Here is a 23,814-nt window from a genome sequence, read left to right as displayed (position 1 = left end):
AGTTTTTCATTTTTTTAAATTGTACAAAGATTTCTAACATTCTGCTGTCACTTGGTCATTATGGCTTATTGAGCGCAGAATGATGGTGAAATACCTGATTTTTTTATATTTGCACAAGACCACAACATAACAAAATGCAAAAAAAAGTGAAAGGGTCTTTTTGGACCAACTGTATCTAGCCAATCATCGGGCCCAAGGTAATAAAAACCAATTACAAGGTTATTCTATACCCTGTAACATGGCCACTTATGGCCAATGGAAAACTGTGCATCCTCCTGGGCGACCTCCATAAGGTTATAATAAGATGAGTAAGCAATAATTGGCAGCTTCACCGTACAAATCATAGAAAATGCAAAAATGATCATAATGCTGTAGAATGTAAAATCAGCAGTATTAAAGTTAAAATTGTGACTGGCTGTACAAATGTCATCATCGTCTCAGGTTAGGAGACATTGAACATTTTCTTTAAGCTGGCTAGACCTTGTTCTTTGGTTATTTTATTCCAGTTGGATGGCAGATCAGCTGGTTTTGCATTAAATGCATCGGCAAACTCTTCATTGAACTGCGCAAAAATGTATTTCCAGTAATCTGAGGACTGGATGCTGGGGTCGGGTTGGATGGCCCAGTCTGGATAGTAAGTGCGATACTCTTTGTAAGGGTGGAGTTTCCAATCAGTGTCTGAATTTTTGAATTTAGTTTCAGACACAACAGCCAAGCTGCAAATGTCAGGGACCAGTTTTTCATCAGCACACCACCTGTATTTTCCAAGTCCTCTTGGTCTGTGGACAGAGGCAAAGTGTTCCTTGTGGTCACCACCTCCAGCCTCACAGGGGACTTTACAGAAGGGACACTGTTGTCCACATCCAATCACTTTCTTCAACAACTCATCCTGAGGCTTTAATGTGAGTCTGGAAAGTATTGACTGCAACCTCATAGACCTCAACTGTGCTGAAATTTGCTCCTTTGTGTCTGTTAGGTAAGACTGAACATCTATGGAAAACTGTTCCACATCTAACGTGTTACCAAAAACAATGACTTTTAACTTATTTTGTGGAATCACTAATTCGGTTTGCAAGTTCTGACAAAGAGTACTAAAAAATTGTGAGATAGTTGAGCTCATTAGACACGTTTCATCCTGAAGAACAATTTGGACTCTCTCACAAATTGAGCTCAGAAGGTTCTCATGAAATTCGTCCAAACTTCCTGGATTGTGATACTTCTCTGAGATGTAATTTGTTATCCACTCCTTTGAAAACTTCTTATAAGAGTGAAGATAATCTACATATATTGGGAAAGCCATTTCCATCAGTAAATTCTCCAGCAATGTATACTGGAAAAAGGTTCTGGTGCTGAATATCCTATTGTCAGAACTGTGTAGGATGTCATCCACTATTGCTTCTCCGAGATGAGTGAACACATACTGGGTGATGGCCGGCTTCAGGCACTGCTCACAGAATTGTTTGGCTCTGCTCTGACTTTCATCTTTTTCTTTGAATATACTGAGAAATATTGTGCAATACTGAGGTTTCAACTCTTCCAGACGATTTCTTGCGTCGTGTTTCTGGACAAACCTATCATGCATCTCTTGAAACACTTCAGCTGCTTTTCCAAAAATGAACACCTTGATATCCATGTCAAAGAATAATGTGAAGGGCAGTTTTTTAGCATTTTTACCTGCAAGCTTTTCATTGATTATCTGAAGTAGTTCCTGACAGCAAGCATCATCATAGTCTTCATCACTATTCACCTTCTCTGTGATATACTCATCACACGTATCTATCAGTGAGTCATTAAATTCTTTCACTGTCATGTATTGATCACTAAACAACCATGATTTTAAACTAGAGATAAAAGATTGATCAATGTGCTTTTTACTCACTTCAAAAGGGTGCTGCCTATACACTAACTGTGTTATTTTTGCTAGTCTTTGGCTTATGGCAGATCCTTTGTTACTCAGGTCATTTCTCACAAGCTGTAACATTGCTTGACCCACATTGCGCCGTTTAATTTTTCCAATCTGTGCTCTTGATATTGTCTCCTCCCACATGTTCTCAAATTCCTGCTTTATGTCTTGATCGGTCATTTTATGATTCTTCAGTCTTCCAGATTCCACGAGTTCTGTAATTTTTTCTTCTATGACCTGTTGATACTTCATCTGGATATGCTGAACCTCAACCTTCCCTTTCTGGAGAGCAACAGCATTGTCATACTTGCTGATGGCCTTTCTTTCAAGCTCCTTTTTTAGGGATTTAATGCTCAATCTGAATTCTTCTCGATATCGTTCTACAAGGTGAACGTTCTCGGTTTTATTTTCGAAATAGTTTTCCAGTTGTTCCAACATCTTATTTTCCCCCTCAAGCAGCAGCTGATGAAGATCATGCCTACACTGGTCATGTATTTCTTGATCCAAGCATTCTGATATCTGATTTTTTATGCTATTTTCTGTGTCATTGATCCATTCGTAAATTTTTTTATTGAATTCCCATTCCCATAGTGAGAACTGCATAGACAACTTACCATAAGCGTCAGCTACCAGACTGTTTCTGAAACTAAAGATGAATTTCTCATGTTTTACAGCATTCCACAAGCTTTCCACCCATGTAATAAAGTCCTGGATATTGCTAGGAGCATTTTGGGTTTTCATAAAAGCAAATAAATCCTGCTTCAACTTATGAACATTTTCACTGTAACCACAGTTTACTGGAGCCATTGGAGGAACGCCCTGCCATAAACCTGGAATGTACCAGTTGTGCCTCTCAAAATCATAGTTCATCACGTCACCAAAACGAGTAATTCCAATTTTTTTTTCCATTCTTGCGGCAACTTTTGTCATTTCGTTCAGCTGATCTAGAAGTTTCTTCCTGTCTCTCATATTCTTGTCATGGGCGGACACGTCACTCACATTCTGATGGACAAATTGACAGTTGGGTTTCTTCCCAATTTCTTTCATCCTAAGAAATGCGTGGACCACCATCTGTAAAATATCTTTCATCTCTGTTGTATTCTCCATGGCCATGTTGATTATGGTAACATTACTTAATCCAACCACTAATGTGGCCAACTCATTATCATGTTCATAACTGTCCTCCAGAGAAGCCAACTCAGGAGCTTTTAACCCTTCAGTGTCAATCACCAGAATGAATTCACAGCCTGTTTCTTCCTGGAAGTTCTCCTTCACTTTGATAAGAGTCATGAAGGCTCCTCGTGTGCATCGTCCACTGGCCACTGGGAACTGCAGACCAAACATGGTGTTGAGTAGGGTAGACTTCCCCGTACTCTGCACTCCAAGCACAGTTATCACTCTCATCCTACACTGTCCTCCAGTCCTCTTATCCAGCTCAGTTAGGACATCAGTTATCCACTGTAAGGGGATGTTGGAGGCATCTCCATCAATCAGCTCCAATGGAAACCCATCATGCAGGAGGTCAGAAACAATTTCTGGTAATCCAGAAAACTGTATTCTGTCTTCAGAGAGTAAATTTTCTTTTATCATTGAACATTCAGCCTCATAAAACTGTCCCAACTCACGGAGAAAATGTTCAATTCCCAAAGAACTGTCTGAGATTTTTTGATCTATACGTTTGAGTTCCTCTACATTAGTAGACGTATTACTACACCTTTCCTTGTATTCAGCTTGCAATGCAGACACGTTATTTCTAGATATTGACTCCAGTTCCAATTTCAGCCATTTCAGGAAATATTGTCGCTCAGCCTGCGATAAATGGGTGATTGCATTAATAAACAACATTATGCCCTCAGAGAGATCATGTTCATTTTGTATCTTGTGTAGAGCAATGTGTTCGTCTTGGAGTTCAGCCTGGTATTGTTGCACATCCTTCCCCTTTAGGTTTGTCATCCTGCAAAATTCTTTTTCTAGTTTGGACAATTTCTTCCATAGATCCCCCTGTAGGTTTAGTGACTTCTTCTTATAATCTTCCACATTGTCTATGAGTGAAGTAATGTTCACAGCACATGCTCTCGCTTTCTGGCACTCCGGTAAGTCTTCATCAACATTAATAGGAAGTCCGTATCGTTGTGCTTTTAGCTTCTCTATAGATGATTTTTTAGGATATTCCTTTAAGAACTGCTCAATGCTGTTCTGAATATTTTTAACATATTCTGCATTATTTGTCTTGGTTCTTTTTACTACAATTTGCTTTTTACGAATGTTTAAATTTACCATTACATTTTTCAGATGTTTTTGTGTCTCTGGGTCAATTGCCTTGTCTTTACCTGGAGTGACAATTAAATAAAACTTGGTCTCATTGGGACTGCAGGAGGATAATAATTGGAATTGTCTTTCACACATACTATCTATAAATATAAAGGTGGCCGATGAGATTCTAGTAAGAAATGTGAATTGTTCCCAGTTGGACTCCAGGTCTCCCCGTAGATTGGCCACAGCAATAGGCTCTGAGAATACATCAGATTTCCCGCAAGGAAAGTACCAGGACATTTCCACCAGCCCATCAGATATCTTCCTCTTGATGTTACCTCCTTCCATATTGTCATGTATGAAGAAGTCATGATGTTGTTGAACTGGATTCAAAACTTGGTTTAGTAGTTTAGATTTAGATAACTTACTTGGCCCCAGCCGGACAAAAGAGAAGATCGGCATTTCAATATTGACCACGTTGTCTTCCATGAACCCTTTACTGTCAGCTAGTGACTGAGGTCTCCATTTCTTCACAATGTCTCTCATTGCCCAAAGCATAAAGGTACAATCTAGACCATCATTAGCAGGAAGCAAAAGTGGAACAGAAAATTGACACATGGACATTTTTGTTATGATTTCTTGCTGTAAAAACAAGTCTGAACAATGAAGAACAACACAGAGAACATCTAGTGGATGGATGGAACATGAAGGATCTTCTACTTCATTCACAGAGAAAAACTGTTCACTATCATCATCTGGTTCTTCTTTAGGGAACTGCTTTTGGAGTTGGATGTTTCTTGCCGTTCTATTAAGCCCTATAATTTTTGTTAAAAAATTCCAGGGAATGTCTTGAATATCCTTGGGTTGATCAATGTGAAGATTATCTGTTCCAATGCTAAGTACATCTCCCAATGTCAACTTTGAATCCAGATGGTTCTTCATGTTGAGTTGCTCTAGGAGTTCCTGAAAATTCTTAGACCGATCTGTGGAAAGACCAAAACAAACACGGGATTTCAAAATTATTTTGGTAAACCTTTGTATTTTCTGAATTCTAGACTGGATTAGTAATATGGCTAAAGGGCAGGCACTCACCAGCCAAACCTAGACATGGTATCAGGAGTCTCTTACTAATCCCAATTGTCACTATTGTGTGTACGAAGGATTAAAAGACTTTCACAACAATTAATCAACAAATAATAATACAAAAGAGTCTGAAATTTTTTTTATATTTCTTTGGGGAGTGAAATCTCTTAGACTGTGTCCGTATATAACAATACCTATTGGGTGCACACTCTACCCCTAAAATCTTTTTAGTTTCAAGCTTTCAAAAGTTGATATTAAGTTACTCGCTTGGATAAGCAGTGACATGTTATTTCTACGTTATTACTTTGGCTTGATTGCCTTACCAGGTTTGCACAACTATCTTCAGAACATGACAAACACAGATTGCTTTTAGGAATCAGTTGTTCACCTGGAACCCCAGAGCTCAACTATGTTGGCCACTAACAGTATCCTACCATAATGTCCTGGAATGTTTGGGGAATGGGAAACCCTAAAAAACGCAGCATGATTTTTTCACAAAGGTGTCGCTATAATCCCCTTATAGTGTGTCTCTAAGAAGAACACTTAACCCCTGATTTTGACAGTTTTACAGTGGCCTTTGTAATTCCAGGCTCCAACATTCCCAGAGTGAATTTAATGATTTTTTTGTCCAACACTCCATTTCCAACTCTTACTTCAGATCAAAAAACATTTAACCCCTTAGTGACGAAGCCTGTTTGCGCCTTAGTGACGGAGCCAAATTTTGGAAATCTGACATGTGTCACTCAACATAGCATAACTCCGTAAAGGCCTTGTATATCCAAGTGATTCTGACATTGTAGTCATTTTTTCACATTTTCAACTGTAATATCTCAAATATGTGCAAACATACTGTACAAATTTTTGCTAAGATATATATTTCCATCTGTTTACTTTATTCTGAATGCATGTTTGAAAAACTTTCGTTTTTTAAACCTTTTAGGAGACTTACAAATTTAACATTACTTTTCCGCATTTTGAGGAACACTTTGTTTTCCTACACCAAGCCAAGTTTTCAAAGGCTCATAGGTGTCAGAATGATAGATTCCCCCACAAATAACCCCATTTTAAAAACTACACCCCTTAGTGTATTCACTGAGGAGGTCAGGAGTATTTTAAATCCACAGGTTTTTTTCAGGAATTATTGCAATTTAGAGGAGAAATAATAAAATTTTATATTTTTGCAAATATGTCATTTTAAAGACATATTTGTTTTCTATAGTGCACATGAAAATGAGGATTGACACCCCAAAATAGATACCCCTGTTTCTCCTGAATTCGGAAATATACCCATTGTGGCCCTAATTTTATGTCTCTATGCACAACAGGGCCCAAAATAAAAGGAGTAGTCAGTGTCTTTCAGAGCAGAAATTTTGCTTGAAGGCCTTTTAGGCCCCATAGCACACTTGTAGAGCCCTTGAGTGGCCAAAACCATAGAAAACCCCCACAAATAACCCCATTTTGAAAACTAGACCCCTTAACAAATTTATCTAGGGGTTAACTGCCTATTTTGACCCCACAGTTTTTGAATAAATTCAAGAACAACAGAAGTAAAAATTTGTGATTTTCCTTTTTTTTTGGCAATTCTGACATTTTTAAAAAGTTTTTTTTTAACAGAGCACACATATGAATGAAGACTTGCACCCCAAAATGGATACCCCTGTTTGTCCTGTTTTCAGAAATATACTCATTGTGGCCCTAATGTTATATCTGGATGCACAACGGGGCCCAAAATGGAAGGAGTAGTCGGTGGCTTTCAGAACAGAAATTTTGCTTGAAGGCCTTTTATGCCCCATTGCCCACTTGTAGAGCTCTAGAGCGGCCAAAACCACAGAGAACCCCAAGAAATAACCCCATTTTGAAAACTAGACCCCTTAATGAATTTATCTAAGGGTGTACTGCCCATTTTGACCCCACAGTTTTTGAATGAATTTAAACAAAGTAGAAGGAAAAAATTATGAGTTTTGTTTTTTTGGCAATTCTGTCATTTTAAAAACAGCTTTTTTTTGTACAGCCCACACATGAATGAGGACTTGCACCCAAAAATAGATACCCCTGTTTCTCCCGTTTTCAGAGACATACCCACTGTGGCCCTAATCTTATGTCTAGATGCACAAAGGGGCCCAAAATGAAAGGAGTAGTCGGTGGCTTTCAGAACAGAAATTTAGCATGATGGTGATTTAGGCCCCATCGCCCACTTGTAAAGCCCTTGAGTGGCCAAAACGATACAAAACCCCCACAAATGACCCCATTTTTAAAACTAGACTCCTTAACGAATTCATCTATGGGTCTACTGAGAATTTATACCCTACAATTTTTGAATAAATCTAAGCAAAGCAGTAGGAAAAAATTACGATTTTCATTTTTTTGGCAATTGTGTTAATTTAAAAACTGTTTTCTTTGAACAGCACAAATATAAATGAAGTCTTTCAGCCCAAAATGGATACCCCTGTTTGTGCTGTATTCAGAAACATACCCATTGTGGCCACAATCTGCTTACAGGACACATGGCTAAGCCTATAATGGTAGGAATAACCATTGGATTTTCAGGGTACAACGGAATAAATTCCAGTCCCCATTGCCCACTTGTAGAGCCATTGAGCGGCTAAAGCGATAGAGAACCCCCACAAATGACCCCATTTTGAAAACTAGACTCCTTAACGAATTCATCTAGGGGTGTACTGCGAATTTTGACCTCGCAGTATTTGAATGAATCGAAGCAAAGCAGAAGGAAAAAATGACGATTTTCATTTTTTGGCAATTGTGCCAATTTAAAAACAGTTATTTTGTACAGTGTACATAGGAATGAAGACATTCAACCCAAAATGGATCCGCTCATTTGTTCTGTGTTCAGAAACATACCCATTGTGGCCCTAATCTACTTACAGGACACATGGCAAGGCCTATAATGGAATATCAGATTTCAGGGCACAACTGAATAAATTCTTGGTCCCATTGCTTACTTGTGCGGAAAAAAAAAATTGACTCCTTAAAAATAATCCCCCCCCCCAACTCCGCGCCCTTTTTGGCCTTCCCCAAATAATGTAAACTGTGTGCTTTTTTTCGAAGACATGGGTAATTATGGGGGCCTGGTTGGGATGGGTACACGGGGCAATAAAATCTGACATCCCCCTTCTCTTATTCTTTTTGGGGGGTATTTCGTGACCCCAGCGGCAAGGATGGGGTGTAAAAAGTGGCGCTCTGTGAGTCTCCGTAAGCTTGATGAGGTGCGGCGGCCTCACACAGAAGGCGTTCAACAAGCTGCTCCTTGAACTGCAGGAAGGCAAGCGTTTCCGGAGCTTCTTGTAAATTACGGATTACAGGTAGTGGTCTGAATAACGCCGGGCCCACACAGCCGTATGTTAAATCCGCTTGCGGACACCTGCGTAATGTATTGCGCATAACTGCCTACTCATACAGACGGTCATGCGCAGTACACCTTTTTTTTGTTTGTATTTCCCGTGCCGTCGCTTAGCGATGACGTGGGTACCCGCAGCCCATATACAATGTAGTTGTAGAACCTGCTGCGTTCTGTTTTCTGTGAGAGGATTACGTAATTCCAACCCGCTAATGTGACTGGAATTGTGTAATCCAATGCGTTTGATTTGCGTATTACCGCGGATCAGACGCATACAGGATCCGTAATTCCTATCCGGTCATGGGAGACCAGCCTAAGGTAGATCGCTTTTTTTTAAAATCATGTGACCGAGAACTGCTCACTGCTCCAGGCTCTTGGCGACCGTTGGTCGCTGGGACCAAGGAGATTTTAAGTTTCCTAGGCTCCCCGCCTCCTGCGTATGGGTCCAGCATTTTGAGGAGGAATGTGTCGGGGTTCAAATACGGAGGCCTCCGGTAAAACGTTTCATCTCCTCTTACTGATCGCATCGGTGAGGGGAGATAAAACTTCATCTTTTTTTTTTTACTTTTCGTGATCGCCATTATCCATTGGATAACGGCGAACATGTGACCAGGAACCGCTCAACGGGCCCCCCCCCCCCTCCCCCCCGTGATATCTCCAGGCTCTCGGCTAAGTTTTGTAGCCAAGAGCAGGGAGTTTTTAAATTACCCTGGCAATCCACCGCTTTTGCGCATGCGTCTGCCGTTTTGGCGACAGGCACGTGCGCAGAAGCTGGGGTAGGGTCCACGGAGAAATCTGGGGGCCATGAGATGAAACATCAGCTTTTTAAACTTTTTTTTTACTTTTTCAAACTACTTTTTTTTACTTTTTCACACTTTTTATTACTTTAAATGATCACTGTTATCCACTGTTATCCTTTTGCCCTAGCAATAATTTAAATCTGTTTGATATATTCATAGATCTTCATCAATTCATTAGGAAATTGACCCTAAATAGGTACTACATCATGAATAAAGATAATTGTTTAGAAGAAAAAACTGTTGAATTTAATATAGACGAACCCATTCAAACAGATCTTAAACCTATTAACAATTTTTACCCTATAGAAAGTAAAGGCCCCCATATAAGAATTTTTTATGATAATGTTCTAAAAGAATTTACTGATTTAGAAGGAGCTATTAAAAAACAAAACATAAAAAAGAATCTAACTAGGACTCAGATAAACACAATAAAACGATTTAAGAATGATAATGAACTAGTAATAAAAAAAGCAGATAAGGGAGGGGGGATCGTGCTTATGGATCTAACAAGATACAACAAAGTTAGTTTAATGATTTTAGAAGATAAAGAACAATATAGCGAATTAAAAACAGATCCCACAGATAGTATACAAAGGGCACTAAACACGTTAGTACAAAAAGGTATTGATAAATTAGGAGTTACCAAGATAGAAGGCAAATATATTATGCAAATTCAACCAGAGATTCCGTATTTTCATCATCTTCCCAAAGTACATAAAAACAGTATAGATCCCCCCGGGAGACCTATCATTGCGGGGATACAATCCATCACCAGCCGTTTAGCTGAATACATCGATAGACAGTTGCAAAAATACATGCAGAGTCTTCCATCCTATTTGAAAGACTCTGGTCATCTGAGAGATATCATTAAAGAAGTTCAGTGGAAAGATACGTATGTCTGGTGTTCACTAGACGTAGAAGGACTTTATTCCTGCATACCGCATAATAAAGGCATCCAATCCGTCCAAAAATATTTAGATACACATCCTTTAATGCCCAAAGCCCAAGTACAATTTATAATAGAATCCATTTCATTTATTTTAGAAAACAACTATTTTACATATAATAATAGATTTTTTAAACAGGAGCGGGGGACGGCAATGGGTTGTAAATTCGCCCCGACATATGCAAATTTATATGTCGGGGCGTTCGAAGAGAATAATATTTTAGATAATAGGATAGTTTTATTCAAAAGGTACATAGATGATATTTTAATCATATGGGACGGTGAAACGAAAGAACTAGAGGAATTTACAAATCAACTTAACTGTAATGATCAGAATTTAAAATTCACTATTAATATAGATAAAAAGAAAGTAATATTTTTAGATCTTGAACTTCATTCGGAAAATAAAAATTTTTTTACTGTCACGCATTTCAAAAAAGTTGACAGCAACAACTATATAGATTTTACAAGCTGTCATGCTCGGTATTGGAAGATCAACATCCCTTACGGGCAATATAAGAGGATTGGAAGGAATTGTACAAAAACGGAAGATTATGTCCAACAGTCCAATATTTTAAAGAAAAATTTTTTAAAAAAACACTATCCCAAATCGCTTATCAACGCAGCCCAAAACAAAGTAATGATAGAAAGAGAAAAGAATCTAAAAACAACCCCGGTAAAAGAAAAACAAAAACAGAATAATGTGTATAAAAAAACATCTTTTATAACCAAGTATAATAACCAGTCGAACAGTATAAGAGGTATTTTAAAAAAACATTGGCCCATTTTACTTAACGATCCCGTTTTAAAACCCGTTTTAGAAGCCGAACCTAGATTGATCTTCAGGAAAAATAAAACATTACAAAACATCATTGCACCCTCGAAGGCAGAATTAAAAGACAAAAATAAAAAGAGTTCCCTCACGAAAATCGAATCAGAGAAAGGAGTTTTTAGATGTAATAAAATTAGATGCAAATGTTGCACACATATACAACAGAAGAGAGATACGTTTAAACTAAAAATAGAAGATAAAGATATTGTAGTTCAGTATAAAAATAGATTAAACTGTGATAGTACACACATTGTATATTTGCTGGAATGTGAATGCGGGTTAAAATATATTGGAAGAACAAAAAATGCAATTCGTGCCAGATTGGCTAACCACAAATATAATATCAAACGAGGATACACAAAACATAATGTATCCAGACATTTTGCTGCGCAACACAAATGTCAATCGAAAACTCTGAAAATTACACCAATAGAGCAGATAAAAAGTAAATCGATGAACGAACTAAAACGAAAAGAGATGTTCTGGATTTATAAACTCCAGACCCTGCAACCAACAGGGCTCAATGAGGTGTTAGAAAAAATCTGATTTAAAGGGATTGAATCGTATGAGAGGAGATGTGAGTTACAAAGAGGTAATTATAAAGGGTTAATGTTACGATAAAGTATAATTTGATATATATAAAAATAGAATGAAGAGGGTATAAACAATATAAAAAATAGTATAATATGAATGGATTTTTTAGAACAAAATTTTTAAAGAAATGAAAATTTTAGAATGTATTTATTGATTATTTGGGTATTATATAGATATATATAACGTTGTCTTTCATAATGGAGGGGGTTTATTTTGAGAAAAAATGAATGATAGGTACATAGAGTATATATAGCTGATAAATTGGGTAAATGCAATATATTGTTAATTTGCTTATAGTAACATCCCTATTTTTAGAATGTAATTGTAGTAGTTATTTATGGATAATTTATGTTTTTAAATAATATTGTGAAATATAGCAGATTATGATGAGTTTAAGCAAGTCGAATGGACTTTTAAATAGCATATTTTGCTGCTTTTTATGAATGGAGAAATATAGTAGTATGTAAAGGGTTACTGATTAATGATGTGACGTGTTATTCCACATGAAGCAGAGGGCGGTTCCGAAAGTCGGCGTCTGAGCGCTCATGTGAGCCTTAGAAATGTATAAATTGTGTACGGTGTTGTTCAAATGTATGCCTGATGAGAGCGGGTAAGCCCGCAGAAACGCGTAGCAAAGGAATTAATAAATTAGTTAAAGTTATCTACGGACAGTGTGTCCTTTATCTCTGCTGGAACCCACGAGCGCGGGGGAATTTTTCCTATCTGATACGAGTGATTGCATAAACAGCCCGTTACGGCTGCCAACCCCAGAGACGCTCTCCGGTAATCTGGATTCGGGACTCCAGGGACGTTATGAGCCAGCTCGGATACAAGGTGCCGGTCAATCTCCTGGACAGGAGTTTTGGCCGAGCACCAGGTGAGTACTTAAAAGTATCTCACATCCTTTTAAATCGTTTTGTGTGAGTAGGCGCTGATCCTTGTTATTTTGTATCCATTGGATAACAGTGATCATGTCCCCGTGAACCTCTCTCTGCTCCTGGCTACACATTTTGAATTTCTCGGGGACTGAGCCCCTCTGTGCACGCGCCCAATGATTGACGTCGGGTGCACATGCGGAGAAGGGAACTTCAGGTCCTGGGGGACCGGAACATCGCTGAGGACCGGGGGTGAGTATTTTCACCTTCCCTCATGAATCCGATCTATGAGGGGAGGTGAAACTAACTTTTTTAAAACTTTTTTTAAAAACTTTTTTGCAATTGCTGCTTTCCATTGGATTGCGGCGATCACGGACCCGGGGACCGCTCACCACGGTCCCTGGTGACATCTCCTGGTTCCCGGTGACCTTCAGAAACCGGGAGCCAGGAGATTTTAAAATTACCGTGGCTCCCGTCCTTCTGCACATGCGCGTAACGTCATTCGTCTGGCGTGCATGCACAGAATAGCGGCGCTGGGTCCTGGAGAACCCCTTCACCGCGGGACACCACAGGCAAAGCAGGTGAGTAATTTCAGCTGCCCTGAGGGATCCGATCCATCAGGGCAGCTCAATCTTTAACTTTTTAAAACTTTTTTTAACTTTATTGCTATACATTGGATAGCGCCGATCGCATTGCCGGGGGGTACTGCCCGCAGCCCAGGATGACAGCTCCATGCTGTCGGCTACCTGCGGGTACCGACAGCATGGAGCTGTCATGTCCTCAGCCAAGAGGGCTTTAATCCAAAGAGGATGCGTGTTTTTACGTCCTCTAGGATTAAAGCCCACTTAGCTAGGATGTAAAAATGCAATGGGCCCGTCACTAAGGGGTTAAGGACGCCCCATTTACACTAAGAAAACTGTAGGAGGCACTTTCTGACATGACTAAAGGAAAATCCCCTTGCCCAGATGGCCTCTCAGTAGAAGTGTACAATAAATATAGAGAAACATTACTCCCCAAAAAAGTACAAAGGACATACAAAGTACTATATGTACTTTTTTACTCTCCTTGTAGTATATTATATATATATATATATATATATATATATATATATATATATATATATATATATATATATATAATACAACTACGGTTGTTTTTTCGGGGAATTTTCCTTTATATACGTTTCTTGTTGAGCGTGAGAATTTTTCTATTTATTTCCTCATCTTGCATCGACCAAAAACTGCCATTTTTGGATTTGTCCTGTGGCTCTCCTATTATCCTAGGATGCTTGTGTGCACAAGACCCATATCTTTCTGCTTGGACTTCAGGTGTGAGGACAATCTTCTTGGAGGACTGTCCACAATGAGTAAGTTGTCTTAATTATTCACTAAATATTCATTAATACTATGTATTGCCACTTGCACAAGGCGCTATCCCAGTATTTTCTTTCAAGTACAGCATAGTCAGAAACAGAGCAAGAGGGTTCAGGAATTCAATCCAATTGCAAGCAGCTAGCTGCGGAAGTGGCGCAAAACAGACAGAAGATGATAGAGCAAGCATTGCAGAATTTCCTGGTACGACTATATATGAAGCTAATTTCAATCAACAACAGGGTAGAGGAGTTAGAAAGCACAGTAAACCAGCTATGAATGGACAAGCACCACCTAGAAACTCAACTAGAAGACAACACGCAGTGTATGCAACGCATGATGGGCAAAATAGAAGATCTAGAAAACAGGTCCAGCACAACAATCTGAGAATAGTGGGCTTACGTGAAACAGTGAAACAAGTAGATCTGCTGCGAATCTATGAATAAGAGTTGCCAGAGGCGCTGGACCTAGGTTAGTACTGCAGAGTAGAGAGGGCTCATCAAATTTGACCTGAGCAATCATAAACCAGGGGCAAAAATGCACGCGCAACGTCCATGCCAGGTGATACTCAAACTCCTCGACTACAATGACATTTCTCTTCTACAAGCTTTCTGGGCCAGAAACAAGCCTCTTAGAATCAGAAATCAAGAACTACTAATATTTGAAGGCTTTTCAGCAGAAGTCGCCAAGGGAAGAAGAGCGTTCCGCACTGTAGGTACAGACGTATACAAAAAGACAGCCAATTTTCAGCTCCAATACCCTGAACAGCTAAAGGTGTTCAACACAGATGGAACCCTTAAGATATTCAACATGCCGGAAGCAGCGGAACTCACCTTAAGAATCTCTTCTCTACAACATTCACAGCAACAGTCCTCCGCAACAAAAGAAACAGGACAACGCGCGCCTCTGCCACTCATTGAACTATCCACATGCGACAGTGCTTCAGCCATGTGTCTGACACCCGATGAATACTCAACATGTGACAGAATTATATCCCACTGAGAAGAATGACCAAACAGCCTAAGACAAGGTCTCCCGATGATGGACGAGGTGTTGTGAGTATCCCCGGATTGGGGTATAAATAAGATCCACATGAACATTTACACTTACAATCACAAGTGCTACCCCAACTTACATACTGTACATTACATCAGAACTCAATGACAGAACATTCTAGACCAGAGACTATTTCTAGTTATGTGCAAATATACGCTCCTATAAAGCCAATCCCATAAAAGGGAAATATAAAAGCAAACAATCACTGGAAACGGCCATATACTTACTGACACAGGAGGGCAAAAATGTACACCACCTCAGCATGCAGGCAGCCAAATGCCAAATGAAGAAGCCAGTTATACCTGTAGAGGACACCGATGAGACAGCCACGCACACAACCTCCTATATAGAGTGGGTGCCTGCTTGGTGTATACTCCCATACAGAGTAGATACAAAGTATCAGACCATCCTGATACATGTAGTGCACCATGCAGACCAGCAACCTATTAATGACTCCATAATAGTTCGGCGGGTTGCCCTGCACCTTAAAAACTATTATGGTATGGCAGTCATTGGTTCTCGAGTGCTGTTCAGTCAATCAATGTAGCGCTTGATGAACCAATCACAGCCATTGCATTGGTTCATCCAGTGCTGTATTGATTGGTTCTTCGAGCACCACGTCACAGCCAATGTGATGTCTGTGATTGGTTCATCATTAATTGGCTGAGCAGTGGTCAAGAACCAATCACAACCATCGCTTCCTAAAGGCAGGATTTATGAATCCTGAGACCAGGAAGTGATGTTGTACGAGCGGCTAGGACTGCGAGGGCTGTGGGAACAGCGCAGACCTCTGGAGAGTGAGGTGAGGGACTTAAATCGAGCCTGCTGGGTAATATTTTCATTTTTTTTTAAATGCAGTGTAGCCAGGGCTTATTTTGGGGGTAGGGCTTATATTTCAAGCCTCCCTAATGGCAATCTGACTGTTCCCTGGATCAGCCCCTAATAGTTCCTACCTGCCTGTATACCCGGATTAACAATTAACCTAAGATTTATATCCTGTAATATCCTTCCACTCCAGAAAGACATCAAGTCCCCTTTTAAACTCCTCTAAGGATTTTGCCATCACCACTTCCTCAGGTAGAGAGTTCCACAGTCTAGCTGCTCTAACAGTAAAGAACCCCTTTCTATGTTCGTGATGAAACCTGCTTTCCTCTAAACGTAACGGATGCCCTCTTGTTGCTGTCGTAGTCCTGGGTGTAAACAGATCATGGGAGAGATCCTTGTATTGTCCCCTCATGTATTCATACATAGTTATTTGATCGCCCCTTAGCCGTCTTTTTTCTAGAGTAAATAGTCCCAATTTGGATAGCCTCCAGTCCCGTCATTCCATGTACTAGCTTACTCGCTCTTCTTTGAGCCCCCTCCAATACCATAACATCTTTCCTGAGCACCGGTGACCAGAACTGTACACTGTATTCCATGTGAGGCCTGACAAGTGCCTTATACAATGGAAGGATAATGTTCTCGTCCTTCGCCCCTATACCTCTTTTAATGCACCCCAAAACTTTATTTGCCTTTGCAGCAGCTGATTGGCATTGGTTACTCCAGTTTAGTCTACTATCCGCTAGTACCCCCAGGTCCTTTTCCATATCACTTTTCCCTAGCTGTACCTCATTAAGTGTATATTGGTGACATCCGTTTCTCCTGCCCATGTTCATAACCTTACATTTATCAATATTGAACTTCATTTGCCATTTTCCTGCCCAAGCCCCCAGCTTATCCAGGTCCGTTTGTAGCCGCACATTGTCCTCCGTTGCATTAATTATCTTGTATAATTTTGTGTCATCTGCAAATATTGATATTTTGCCCCTCTATCAGGTCATTGATAAATATATTGAACAGAATGGGGCCCAATACTGAACCCTGTGGCACCCCACTAGTGACTGGGGTCCAATCAGAGTACGAACAATTTATTACCACCCTCTGCTTTCTATCATTGAGCCAATTCTTTACCCAATTACACACGTTTTCACCCAATCCGAGCTGTCTCATTTTGTATATTAGCCTATTATGTGGCACGGTGTCAAATGCTTTAGAGAAGTCCAGATATACGAGATCAATAGATTCTCCCAGGTCCAGCCTAGAGCTTACTTCATCGTAGAAACTGATCAGATTTGTCTGACATGAGCGACCCTTCATGAATCCATACTGGTGAGGAGTTATTCCGTTGTTCTCCTTGAGGTACTAATCGATGGTGTCTCTCAGAATCCCCTCAAAAATTTTTCCCGTTACTGAAGTGAGACTTACTGGCCTGTAGTTAACAGGCTCACTTTTGGGCCCCATTTTTGTAAATTGGAACCATGTTGGCAATGCGCCAATCCAATGGTACAACACCGGTCTTCATAGTGTCTAGAAGTATTAGATATAGCGGCCTAGCTATCTCGTCACTTAGTTCCCTTAGTATCCTTGGGTGTATTCCATCTGGACCTGGCGATTTATCGATTTTAATCTTCTTTAATCGGTTCCGCACTTCCTCTTCCGTTAGGTATGACATTTTGTGAGGGGTTCATTTTATTCCCCTGCATCTCGTGTGGCATTTCCTTTTCGTTTGTGAATACGCTTGAAAAGAAACTATTTAATAGATTTGCCTTCCCTCCATCATCTTCAATGATTCCTCCTGCATTATTTTTTAAAGGGCCAGTGCTCTCCCTGCAAATCCTTTTGCTGTTAATATAGTTGAAAAATAGCTTTGGGTTGTTTTTGCTCTCTTTGGTGATCAGTCTTTCTGCTTCCTCCTTGGCAGTTTTGATCTTATCTTTGCATATTTTATTTTTTTCCCTGTATGATTTTAGCGCTTCTTCGCTGCCTTCTTGCTTTAGTAGTTTGAACGCTTCCTTTTTTTCGTTTATTGCCCCTCTTACCATCTTGTCGAGCCACATTGGTTTCCTTTTAGTTGAGATTCTTTTATTTTTAAAGGGAATGAACTGCTCACATGAGGTGATTAGGATCCTTTTATCCTCTGTACTGTTATTTGTTAGGACGTTGTCCCATTTAATGTTACCAATAGTAGTTCTAAGCTGATTAAATTTTGCTTTACTAAAGTTTAGTTTGTTTGTCGGGGTAGGGGGAGTGCTGGGATCCTCGGCCATAAATTGGAAAGCCAGAGTATCGACATTGATAAACAAATCATTTACAGGAAAGGTGATCTCAGAAAATCATGACCAGGAGGGCAGGCAGTCACACGTGGTGGTCGAATACGAAGGTAGTAGATACAGCATATACAATATATTGGCTCCAAATGGAGAGCGCAAACAATTCTTCAAACAGCTAGAACAATCAGTACACAGTGACTTGGTCACACAAGATAGTAGGAGGAGATTTAAACACAGTCATGTCACTAGATGAGGACCGTAGATGTGCTGGTGTGGGCCTACACTATAGGGACCGAATATTGTGACTGTTAGCAGAGAACACTGATTTATGTGATTCATGGTGTTCTCTGCATTCAGATATTTCTTGGTCACTCATTGGTTATATACTGGTATCCAATAATCTTTCCCAGAAAGTTATATAAACAGAAATCATGGAACTAGTGATCTCTGATCACACGCCAATATCCATGACAATGCACGACACCTACCAAAAATGCACCGACTTTATGTGGCATTTTCCTGTTTCCTGATTCGAGATGAAAACTTTTTGGAGATGCTAAAAGCTTGGTGGATAGAATATAATTATTATAATGCGATGCACTCCTCAAACACATCTCTCTATTGGAAAACTGTAAAAGCGGTAGTTCGGAGTAAACGCCTGAGTTACATGTCCAACCTTAGGAAGACAATAAACATGCAATTCAATAGGGTGAGCACGAAGCTCAAAGAAGAACACATCACATTCCTGATATCCCCATCCACACAGAATGGAGAGCCTGGAAGATAGGAAAATCAGTCTTTGGGTAGATAGAAAAGAAAAGTCATACAAAATATACTTCCAAGCAGAACTCTTCAGATATGGAAGCAAAGCGGGATAACTACTAGCCCGACTGGCCAAAGGACGTAACCCGCCAAACCACATTGCAGCATTGAAAGACAACACTGACTGCATACATAGACACCAAAGCAAATCAATAATGTCCTAAAAATACTATGAAATGCTGTATCAAACCTTAACTCAGAGCGCTAATACATCAATAGGGACGTAACAGAGGAGGAGCTCAAGCTCACCATGCAATCGCTACAACCACAAAGCCCCAGGCCCAGGCGGGTACTTGGGGGAATTCTATAAAGCCTTAAAAGGCCAAATCTCACCAGTACTGACGAAATACTATAACCACATACTACATAGGGAGAAATTGCAAAACATGCAAACATAAGAGCGCTTTCGAAACCCAATAAAGATCCACAATTACCAGGATCATACAGGCCTATTTTCCTCATAAAGACCTGAAAATATCAGCAAAAATATTAGTGAAATGGTTAAGTTCACTGATGCCCATACTAATGAGACCCTCGCAAGTTGGATTCATAAAAAATCACTCAGCAGTTGCAAATATTAAAAATGTCCTAGCGGTATTAGACACACTAAGGCACCGGACACATCAAACCCAATGCTAATATCCTGAGACGCTGAAAAAGGCATTTGATAATGTGCAATAGTGATGGCTGGGAATGGTCCTGGATAAACTAGCGATATAGAATCCTTTCTGCACCTACATTGACAGCATCTATAGCAACCCAACAGCAAGAACCCATACACTGAGAGCCTTATCAGATCCATTTTCATTATATAGAGGTGCCAGGCAAGGCTGCCCGCAATCTCTTTTCACGCGATTTTGCTGCGTTTTTTTAATGTGAAAGTCAATAGGACTTTCTAATGTTAAAAACGCATCGCACAAAATATGCAGGTTTGTGCGTTACGATTTTTGTGCAATGTGTTTTTAACATTAGAAAGTCCAATGACATTCGCGGTAAAAAAAACGCAGCGATATCGCGTGAAAATAAAACGCGTGTTAAAACGCTAGTGTGCAGGGGCCCTCACCATTTGATCTAGTGTTGGAACATCTAATAATAATCATCTAGAAGATTCTCCCGTATTCCAAGGGATAAAAATGGGAACACAAGAAATTAAGACCACTCTCTTTGTTGATAACATTCTCATATGACAGACCCCAAGCCACATTTGAAAAAAGTAATAGCAGGCATAACTGAATTTGTGACCTTCTCGGGTTATCAAATCAACCCAACAAAAAGTTAAATCCTAGAGATAGGTGCATCTGGCCCTAAGTCTTTCTGGACTTCCCTGGGATTGAGAGAAAGAGCATTGAAATCACATATTACATATTTAGAGATAAAATAGGTAAATACCCCACCTCCCTATACACAAACTGCACACCATTAGCTGCAGAAGGGAGGAGATGTTCAAATCTCCCTCTTTGAATGTTGGGAAGATGTTATCTCATCAAGATGATGAGCTTTCCAATTTGTTGTACCCTATGCCAATGATACCAATGCTAATCAAACACTCAGACGTTTTATATCTTATTTCAGCTTTTCCAAAATTTATTTGGGCAGGAAAACGCCCGAGGATATCCTTGCAGAATGTTAAGCAGGAGTGAAGGAGGAGTGAATTTCCCGAACATCAGAAGCTACAATATAGCATGCCTAAAGGGTGATTTAGGGCTAACGCCCATGGCCGGATTTCTACCGTGTAAAACACGGTGGAAATCCGTAGGGTTATGCCACAGCTCTTAGGCTTTGGTAAATTCCACAATGTGAAAGAAACCACATCATGTTCTAAATGCCACGGAAAAACATGCGGCCAGCTTCAATTGTAGTTAATGGAAGGAGGCTGTCACACCATACTTCCGCTGTGTTCATAGTGGAAGTATCGCGTGATGACGCGTCCCCGCCCACTGCATCATCCTGCACTGCTGGCGTGTCATCGCTGTACTGCGCATCATGCCGCCTTGCTAGGCTGGACACGCACGGGGATCTGGGAGGTGAGTATAGGGTCTTTTAGGGGGGCACCGTGATGGACTCCGCTGCAATATTCAACTGGCGGAGTCCGTCACGGTCATGAGGACTTAGACGCAGTGATTATCACTCAAAATTTGTTCAAAAGATATCATTTTTCATAAACTATTAAGTAGCTACTTAGTAGCTTATTAGCATGCAAATGAAGCCTTTATCTGTATGTAGTTAACAGCTGGAGGGCCTTTATCCGCATTCAGCTCCTTTGTTCCCCGGCGGGTTAAGTAGCTGAAACAATGCTATCCACAGAGAACTCAGTGTGCGGTACTGATAAGACCGCACAACGATTTTTAGGCTGGCTTAAATTGACAGATGAACGAATAGTGCATGATGGCCGTGCGTTTAGACTCAACAATTATCGCTCAAAAGATGGGCCTTAACAAGACATACCGTATAGTAGACTGGGTGAGAGGCAAAGATGTATATTCCAATAGGCTTCTTGAATTCAACCTAGCCTCTCCTTCGGCTTTGCAAAACTAGGCTAAGAGATCTCAGTGGAGAGGTGGGCAAAACAAACTTTAATTATATAATCACACAATCAGTCGGAAGATTCTCATTCTCTACAGTACAAAGGGCAATAAAAGACTAAACTCTAAAAATCGAGAAGCTCAAAATATTTGCTAGATGGAAAAAAATAACACAAGATACAGATATGGGAAAAAAGATCCTGAAGGGTTGTAAAAAATCCGAGCTTTCTTGATAAATGAGACCTGGAGGGGAACTTTTTTTCAAAATGATGCATTATGCTGTATATGACTTTGCTTTTCCAGCATCTTTGTCCTTCATAGAGCGCATCACACAGTGCCCAAATGTGGAACCCCAGCCACTGATATAGTGCATGGCATGTGGAGTTGCGCTCAGATGCAGGATTTCTCGAAGAAGCTCATAAAGTATATATAGGAACAATGGAGAATAGTAATACCCAGGGAGATACAAACTGTAATGACAGACCAGATGGAGCTACTCCTCTAAAATTCCCTAGATTCATCCACATAGTTCTTCTAGTAGCAAAAAGATTTCTGCTCAAACATTGGCTTCTAGAAATAACAGAGCTGGTAGCCCAACTTAAACACTTACTCAACACGGAAGTGTGGAGAACAAAAGGCACAAAGAAAAAGCATAATCCAAAAAGCATTTTTCAAAAACTGGCAGACTTTTCCTCAATCGCATTACACTGACCAAGAAATCAGAAAAACAGTCTCTCCATTTCAATATACAACCTGGTATCTAATGGAGGACACTAGGGACCCTTTGGGAAGATTAAAAATCAGCAGAGGGCAAGATAAAAGGGTAGACCGGAATCGAATACGAGACGTAAGATGGGGATGGGAGGGGGTGAGGTGAGGAAGATGGAAGCAAAGATTAGATGGGTCCTCCTTATGTTATCCCCTAAAAGCAACGCTTTATTATACCTTTATGTATAGAGAGGAGCGAACGTACTCGGTAAGGCCGATTTCGCAATCGAGCACCGCGATTTTCGAGTACTTCACTACTTGGGTGAAAAGTACTCGGTGGCGCTGTGGGTGAGCGGGGGGTTGCAGAGGGGAGTGGGGGGGAGACAGAGAGAGCTCCCACCTGTTCCGCGCTGCTACCCCCCGCTCCACCACGCCCCGCCACACAGCGCCCCCGAGTACTTTTCACCCGAGTAGTGAAGTAATCGAAAATTGCGGTGCTCGATTGCGAAATCGGCCTTACCGAGTACGTTCGCTCATCTCTATTTATGTATACATGTTGGGAAAGGCAATGGCAAACCACCCCGCAAAGACAGTCTGCCAAGAAAACCTCACGACATTACCCTAGAAATCAGTCATGACTCGGTGCTTGCACCAGGGGACTTTACCTATATATACATACACGGCATCTGCTGAACCAACAAACCTATTTTTCTCCTTAAGATTTGTATGGAATTCGACAGTAAAAAAATCTCCATGAAATCAGTCATGTAGAGGTGCAGTAGAGGCCTTGTGGACCTGTATAGAAACCTCATCGCTTTGTACAAAACTAAGCTGTAACATGGACCGGTACACAAGCCATAATGGAACAGAGAAGGTGCTCACCTTGCAGAAATAACGGAGACAACCCAGGCAAAGCGGGAAACCTGGGAATCATGTTCTCGAGGTGGTTGAGGAATTTCTCACATGCCGATTCTCCATTCTGAAGTATGTGGTTCATCAACCCAGTGGCTTTTCCTGTCTGAGAATCCATCAGACAGAATTCTACATATTCGTCCGGAGATATGAGGCCTAGTGAGTCCAGTTCATCAAAGAAACCATTCACGTCTTCCTCAAAGATCTCTGCTAGCTTCCATTTCAGATGTTTTACGATCCACAAAGCTCCTCTGGTCGTATTCATAATGTTCTTATGTCACAGTCTGCGAATAGATACAGTAACCGGTCTACAATATATCAAGTGGTCATATAATTCATCCAAGCATTAAATCATCACTGAAGCCTCCTAAAGACTTAACTCAACATAAAAGCAGCCAAATGCAACACTGTTGTAAACTCTAACAGGGAAGCAAAGGGTGCCATCCAAGCCATGTTACCCAAGGGGCGTAGCTGAAGGCTCGTGAGCACGGGTGCAAAAGTTCAGCTTGGGCCCCCCTGTCCCTCTATTATCCCTCACAGCTTCATTTCATGGCCATATTTCGCCCATGACTTTGAGCACCATCACTGGCTTGCCTTTCAAGTGACTCATCAATGCAGCATGAGCCTCGAGCCATATGTTTTGTTTCCCTACAAAAAGCAAAAAATATACTGTATATACACATTGAAGACA

General features: G+C 40.4%; 1 protein-coding gene across 1 annotated transcript; it reads right to left on the bottom strand.

Moving 5' to 3' along the window:
* Nucleotides 1–442: 442 nt before the first annotated feature.
* LOC136577674 (up-regulator of cell proliferation-like) lies at nt 443–23,388 on the bottom strand. Its single transcript, XM_066577587.1, has 2 exons — nt 23,094–23,388; nt 443–5,139 (listed from the first exon to the last, which is right to left on the bottom strand). The coding sequence occupies exons 1-2, from the start codon at nt 23,386–23,388 to the stop codon at nt 443–445; spliced, it is 4,992 nt and encodes a 1,663-aa protein (XP_066433684.1).
* Between the last annotated feature and the right edge of the window lie 426 nt (nt 23,389–23,814).

The sequence above is a fragment of the Eleutherodactylus coqui genome, chromosome 8 (assembly GCF_035609145.1).
Source record: "Eleutherodactylus coqui strain aEleCoq1 chromosome 8, aEleCoq1.hap1, whole genome shotgun sequence".
NCBI classification, from domain to species: Eukaryota; Metazoa; Chordata; class Amphibia; order Anura; family Eleutherodactylidae; genus Eleutherodactylus; species Eleutherodactylus coqui.
The sequence above is the reverse complement of the archived record's forward strand: the minus strand, read 5'-3'. Positions and strand labels throughout refer to the sequence as shown.